At 40.4% G+C, this 6,818-nt stretch overlaps 1 protein-coding gene across 2 annotated transcripts in view; it reads left to right on the forward strand.

Annotated features, from left to right (window-relative positions):
* Positions 1-6,557, forward strand: part of lama4 (laminin, alpha 4) — a 39,604-nt gene extending 33,047 nt beyond the window's left edge. Inside the window, exons 29-40 of one of the 2 annotated variants that reach the window (XM_030405786.1) lie at positions 863-1,000; positions 1,262-1,395; positions 2,026-2,190; positions 2,447-2,591; positions 2,684-2,877; positions 3,007-3,196; positions 3,272-3,427; positions 4,218-4,377; positions 4,808-4,935; positions 5,050-5,143; positions 5,769-5,888; positions 5,990-6,557. In XM_030405786.1, the coding sequence (XP_030261646.1) occupies positions 863-1,000; positions 1,262-1,395; positions 2,026-2,190; positions 2,447-2,591; positions 2,684-2,877; positions 3,007-3,196; positions 3,272-3,427; positions 4,218-4,377; positions 4,808-4,935; positions 5,050-5,143; positions 5,769-5,888; positions 5,990-6,120 (1,755 nt within the window). In that variant the 3' untranslated portion in view covers positions 6,121-6,557. Of the gene's footprint in view, positions 1-862; positions 1,001-1,261; positions 1,396-2,025; positions 2,191-2,446; positions 2,592-2,683; positions 2,878-3,006; positions 3,197-3,271; positions 3,428-4,217; positions 4,378-4,807; positions 4,936-5,049; positions 5,144-5,768; positions 5,889-5,974 lie in introns of both variants that reach the window. The other variant, XM_030405785.1, reaches the window with a different exon arrangement.
* Positions 6,558-6,818: the final 261 nt, after the last annotated feature.

Consider the following 6,818-nt stretch of genomic DNA (forward strand, 5'->3'; position numbering starts at 1 on the left):
CCATAGACTAACAAAAAGCTGGTCTAAAGTCAAAGGCTGCAGTGTGTTTCCTGCTGTATGAAGAGAGTGTTATTCAGATAGTAAGATGCTCGTGCATAGACGGGTTCAAATTGCACGTACACAGATGGTCAAAGAGGCTGTTTTTAGTCATAAATGTTTCCATGTGTGCAGTAATGTCACTAAAGCAAATGTCATGGCACATTTAGGCAAAAAAAAAACAGAATTATGTTTTTTTTTGACCCGTCCTCTCTGATCCACAGACTGAGATTCACACTTTACTCTCACACAGATCGATGCGCAGCAGCACTCCTCCTCTTCTATTTAATATCAGCGTATTTTCTCGTTTGGAGTCAAACTGAGTTGATGGGACAAATGACTGTGAAATGGTGGAGGCGGGACCAGAGGGTCCACTCAGCTGAGACTTCCTCCTTGTCCCTCAGTGTAGACAAGTGTCACTCTTTATAAGCAATGTGCCAGGTCCTAGTGCTCCTGGTTTTTCAAAGGAATGGGAGATGACACCCAGATTGGTTTAATGTATGTTAACACACCCATGACTACTGAATAGTCTACATACAAGCGTTGCCACCCTGTGCCATACTTTGTGCCCTGATTATCTGCCATTCAACTAGCAAAAGGGAGTTGGACACATCCCAAATGCACTTGCACTATGTGCTTCAGACCAGACCATTTAAATAGGGCGCACAGTCTCACAACCATCTGCACACAAACTTTGATTCTCAACTGAGAGAAAAAAAGTGGCCGTTCTGAGCTTCTGCGAAAGTCAATTGATATTTCCTTTGAACTGAACTGTAAGCCTATTGGAGAATGAAAGACAATAGCTGATGTGTTTTTGTTGTGACAGATGTCCCGTGAAGCCTATTTCACTGGAGAGAGCTACCTGGGTTCCACAGCGAAGATGTCACCCTTCGACAACTTTGAGGGAGGACTCAACTTTAGAACACTGCAGCCCAGTGGGTTGCTTTTCTATCACAGTGAAGGGGTAAGTGTCAATCTATGTCTGGATGCTAATGGAAAATAGTTACATTTTACAAAGTGGTAAAATGCTGAATTTCAAATGGTAGGTGGGAAGATTGGTTTTTGGTGCAGTTTTAATTTCCTAAAGAATTTGGGGTTAAAACAAGAATACTCACAATTATCATAAGTCAAGACAAGAATTTACCATTGATATGAGTAAAGAAATCTCTCATTGACTTTCCTGTGCTACTAAGTAATAATTATAATCTAATTTTCTACTCTTCAGTCTGATGAGTTCAGCATTTCCCTCGAGAACGGAGCAGTTGTGCTGAACTGCAGAGGCACACGAGTTAAATCTCTCAAGAAGCAATACAATGATGGAAGGACACATTTCTTAGTGGCCTCAGTGAACAATCAGAAGTAAGTTTTCATCGTCACAGCTGCAGGGTCCTTATGACAACTTTTGTGCACACCTGTGTTGGGTTTTGATTTTAGCAATATCGTGTTTCTTCTTAACTGCAACACATTAGATAGACGTCACTTCACTTAAAGAGAGAGCAGAATTACTGTTTAATAGAATAGTTATTATAGTTATCCCAACATGTGTGTTGAGCAATTAAACAATCTTAAAATGTAATTACAAGATTGTTTAATTGCTCAACACATATGTATATAAGAGGATGATAGCCGCAGTAAAAAAAAATATCTGAAAGAAAAAATTCTGACTTTAAATTTAGAATTCTGTGTGGGGAAAAAGGTCAGAAATCTGAGAAATGTTTGCCCTATTCCTTATCTGTACAGCTGAGCATTTGTTGGGTAGGTCTAGGTTAGGATGGTCAAAATTGGCTGAAAAAGAATTACATGTGATTGCTCCTTCTCACAAAAATGTCCATGTCCACAAGAGAGCAAACCGATACACGAGAGACGTGTCTGATAGTGATAGTGATACGCTAGTTGGGTGGTTAGAAAAGAAGCTGACTATAAGCACTGCTGACTTAGGAAAATAATTGTTAGAATAAAAGAACTGACTGGTTCAACTTTTCAACTTAGGTATTCACTGTTAGTTGACGACAAAGACAAGCAGGAAAAGAAACGTCCATCATCAGCTACGAGATCCTCATCAGGCTCTGCAGTAAAGAAATTCTACTATGGAGGGTCTCCAAGCAGCAGCTTCAAGAACTTCACAGGCTGCATCAGCTATGCCTACATCAACAGGTATGATCGGTTGAAAACTACTTTGTTCTACAGGTTACACCAGGCCACATTATCCCCTTCATATCTCTTCAGACTGCAAGGGAGTTGACACTGAGAGCTCTCTGTCCCATCTCCCTCAATGTGGGGAAGAGACTTAAAATAAAGCTGTGAGCGACTAGTTAGGGACATAGAGTTTGTTGCTATGGAGACATGTTGGTGTGTTAAAAGCGTAAAGTCAGCTCTCTGCCTGTCACTCCTTCTACCTGTATATCTGTAGACAGGACCGGGACATTGAACCAGAGGACTTCCAGCGGTACACAGAGAAGGTCCAGACCTCCCTGCAGGACTGTCCAGTCCAGCGCCCCCCTGCTGCTCTGCTGTCGAGGCACAGAGAACACACCTTGAAAGCCAAATCACACAAGGTAAAAACACTGGTTTTATTGGGATCTTTATTTTTTTCTTTTGGTTGCATTGATCTTAGTCACCCTGACATCCAATAAACACCTTTTTATAGGTGAGCAGGGAGAGGTCCGGCCTACCACTGGGCCTGATGGAACCAAAGAGTGATGAGCAGAAACCATCAGAGGGGAACACTGAGCCCTGCTACCTCTCTACAAGTCCTAGAGCAACTCGCCAAGCATTCCACTATGGTGGCATTGCCAACAGCAGGCAGCACTACACTGACCTTCCAGACTCCCTTTCTGAGAGGTATGTAAAGTAACAAACTCTTTTTAAGTAACCTCAAGGTCAAGTCTTCTTAAAAGCTTGATCTGCACATGTACCTCCAAGGTTCCTTTCTGTCTGCAAATATGACAAAATGCACCTACCACCCCCCAGGTCTCACTTCTCCTTGTCCCTGAAGACACACTCATCCTTTGGCCTCATCTTTTATGTATCTGATGTCCAAGAGCACAACTTCATGGCTCTCTTCCTAGCCCACGGGAAGCTTGTATACACCTTCAATGAAGGAGACCAAAGAGTAAAAATCAAGAGCGAGGAGAATTACAATGACGGTGCATGGCACAATGTAAGTTCTTTCAATCTGTGTGCATGGCTGGATACATGTTTAGCTATGTGTCAACAATTTCTCCTCTCCCCTCAGGTTATTTTTATCCGTGATGGGAGCATGGGGCGGTTAATAACTGATGGGCTCACAGTGCTAGAAGACAGAGCTCAGGGAAGCAACGCCTCTTGGCATGTCAGCAGTCCCATCTATGTTGGAGGAGTTCCTCCAGGAAGAGCCCTAAAGAATGTTCAGGTATTGTTTCATTATAGTTCATGCAGCAGATATATAACATAAAAGACAAAGCAGGATTAACATGAAATGTATGAATATTCAATAAAGGTCTGTAGCTCTGAAATAAAAACAGTAAACTCTCTAATTTATAAACTTTTGGGATCTTCCAGAACATATACGTTCATACCAGCAGACGTCCAGCTCCACTGAGCTTTGACTGCTCTTCCCACAAACAGCAGAAACTACAATGTGACAATCCTAAAACTCAATAGAAAGGCATTTTCTGATTCCTTTCAAATGGTATAAATTGTTTCCATATTACAAATAGTCCTTTGACCCATTGTTAAAGTTCCAATGAAATCTATAAACCAGTTTCAGGCCCAACAATGACAAAAAGGTTCTTTTGTGGGTATTGATGCCTCATCCTGCACTTAGGGATGTTTATACATTTGTATGCTTTAAGTTTTTGTGGTGCTGTTATGTATGAAAAGAAGGATGCTATCAGAGTGGAGTTTATCTAGGGGCCAAAGAATCAAGGAATACAGTACAGAAACACAGTGTCAGAGGATGATGGAGGCCAGTTACAGTACTGAGTGGCTCCGAGTTTCCTGATTGACCGGTTCTGTTGCTTTGTTGCTAAAGTAATCTAAATGCTGCTACATGTAGGATGTGTTTGATGTTTATAAATTCAACTTCTTGTAAAAGAGACAATGCTTTGTTTGTCTTTCATATTTTACACCACTTAAATATCTACTTCCCTGTGTCTTTCTTAAAACTGAGTTTTAAACATGTGATGTTTGTGTCTATATAGAAAAGGTCTGCATACAGCTTAACCGGCTGCTTAAAGAACCTACAGCTTGATGGGCAGTGGCTGTCCTCCATGGCAGGGAATTTTGGGGTCACTCCATGCTACGAGGGACTCTCTGAAGCGGGAACATACTTCTCAGAGGAAGGAGGATATGTTGTGCTAGGTACAATTCTACTAGTTTTTTTTATGAAAAAGAAAAGAGACAGGCTTGTTTTACACCAGCATCTAACTAAAACTATGGAATTGTACAATTGTATGAAAGAAAAGTGTTCTTTTTGTGCAGTCTCTCTTCCCAAATGTGACACCATGTGCATCTGTTATATTACATGGCTCATGAGATTCCCCTTTGGAAATCTCACAAGCCACTCTGGTCTTTTACCATTTTGTGAACATGGAGAGGGTTTGATTGGGAGGGTGGAGACCCCAAGGAACTTCGGTACTCAGCTGTAGCTGTTGCGTGAGATGAGTTATTTCATATGTGCACACACGGAAGAGAAAAATGGTTGATTAATATGACAAAAAGGTGAGGTCCAGAGAGGATCAAGTACCCAGAACTCACCTAGTCTCTCTCTCTCTCTCCTTCTCTCCTTCAGATGAAACATTTGAGCTCGGGCTAAAGTTTGAGCTGGTGATGGAGGTGCGCCCCCGTGTGGCATCTGGAGTGCTACTGCATGTGCAGACAGCAGAGGGCTATTTCACTATCTACATTCATCAAGGGGAGGTAAGTCATCGGTACACTCATCCAGAAAGATATACACTTCCAGGTCAAGTTATGATAATCAACCATGCATCTTCTGTTCAGAAAGTATTGATACAGTATTGGTGTGTGTTTCAGGTGGTTGTCTTTGTGAGCGATGGCTCTCATGAGTACTTCACAAAGGTGTCACCAAGACCTGGTGTGTGTGCTGGCGACTGGCACAGAATCACTGGTGAGCTTTCCTGATTTAAAACTGTGAAAAGAAATAATGAAAAAGAATAACACTGAAAAGCCATGGCTTGGATTTGTTATACAGATATGATGTTTTTGTTGGTAACTTAACATCACATTTTTAAATGTGTTCAGTACCTGATTCCAGTCTGAGCAGGTCACAGTGTTGAATGGATCTGCATATGCACAATTGGCAGAATAAACATTTGCCATGGTGGTCACTGCAAACCACTGATTCGTAAAAACTTTACATTTCCTTATAATGCATTTCTTCAGGTTCACAAACATGTAATGTGAACATGATATGACATGTTTTGTTGAAATTTCAATATGACATGACACATATAAATGAGAACGCATCAGTGGTTTGCAGAAATGTTAATTGATAACATTTTATTTTGGAATCTGGGCTGTAATAGTTGAACCAAATGGAGACCTTTCACAGATCCTGGTCTAAAGCTTTGCAGGAGCATATTCTGCAAGGGCTGGAATATAAGGTTATCATTGCAATGCTTCACTGTTGTTGTTTTTTAAAGTTTATTTTACAGCTCTTAACTTTTTAAGAACTTGTAAATTCTGTAGAGCTTTTTTTCTAATCTGATGCATTCTGTCCTGCTTGATGTCAGTGATCCGGGATGCCAATGTTGTCCAGCTGGATGTGGACTCTGAGGTCAACCATGTGGTTGGACCTCTGAACCCCAACTCCACATATACCAGGAAGCCAATATTCATTGGTGGAACTCCAGGTCAGCCAGGAGCACATTCCTGTTGTTCTCCTGTTTTTCTAACCCTACACCTTTGTGATCATGTGGTGTACTCTTCTCTCACTCAGATCTTTCCCTCCCAGAAAGCATCACCCCCAGAAAGGCCTACGTGGGCTGCATGAGAAACCTGACCATCAATCACATCCAAGTGAGCTTTAGCAAAGCCGCTCTGGTCAGTGGAGCAGTCAGCGTTGGAGCCTGTCCAGCAGCATAACACTTGTGTCCACACAATCACTATCCCTTATCCAGCACTGACCAAACACATTAAAAACTCTCTTTCTGTAAGACATAACCATTGAAAGAATTATTGTCACCGCTCTTTTCACTCTGTTTCAATGATTGTGAACATTTTGTTATTTTACTGTAATTTGTAATTTCTTGCTCATTGTTTGACGTGAAAATGTCTCACACCAAGGTTGTGACCAAATCCCCAAGAAGTAAAGAGAATATAAACTGATTACAGTTTCAGAACCCTCCTAAAGAAACCTATAGTTTATCCAAGATTTAGACTAATTATTTCTTAAATAAGAAGGTCTTTACTGTAATTCTTTATAACCTCAATGGCACATTTTTTTGTACAAGCTCATGTTCAAAACTTTCCTTTTTACTTTTTTATTTCTGATGAATAAAAAAAATTTAACATCCATGTAAGCATAGCATTTTTCTTGTTTCTCTTCATATTACTAGTATTATTATTAATAATAATATTATTATTAATATTCATATTTTAATACATGAGAGGGGAAACGTGTTGTTTTTACACAACTGTTTATGTGTCAGTGGTGCACACAAAGTTGTCTGCTCTATCGTTGATGTTGAATTTTGGTTACATAAACTACTGCCCAAAAAACTCACTTTAAGTCATCAAATGAATTCATAAATAAATACAAAATAAAGTCAAAACACTGGTGA

This window comes from Sparus aurata, chromosome 22 (assembly GCF_900880675.1).
Source record: "Sparus aurata chromosome 22, fSpaAur1.1, whole genome shotgun sequence".
NCBI classification, from domain to species: domain Eukaryota; kingdom Metazoa; phylum Chordata; class Actinopteri; order Spariformes; family Sparidae; genus Sparus; species Sparus aurata.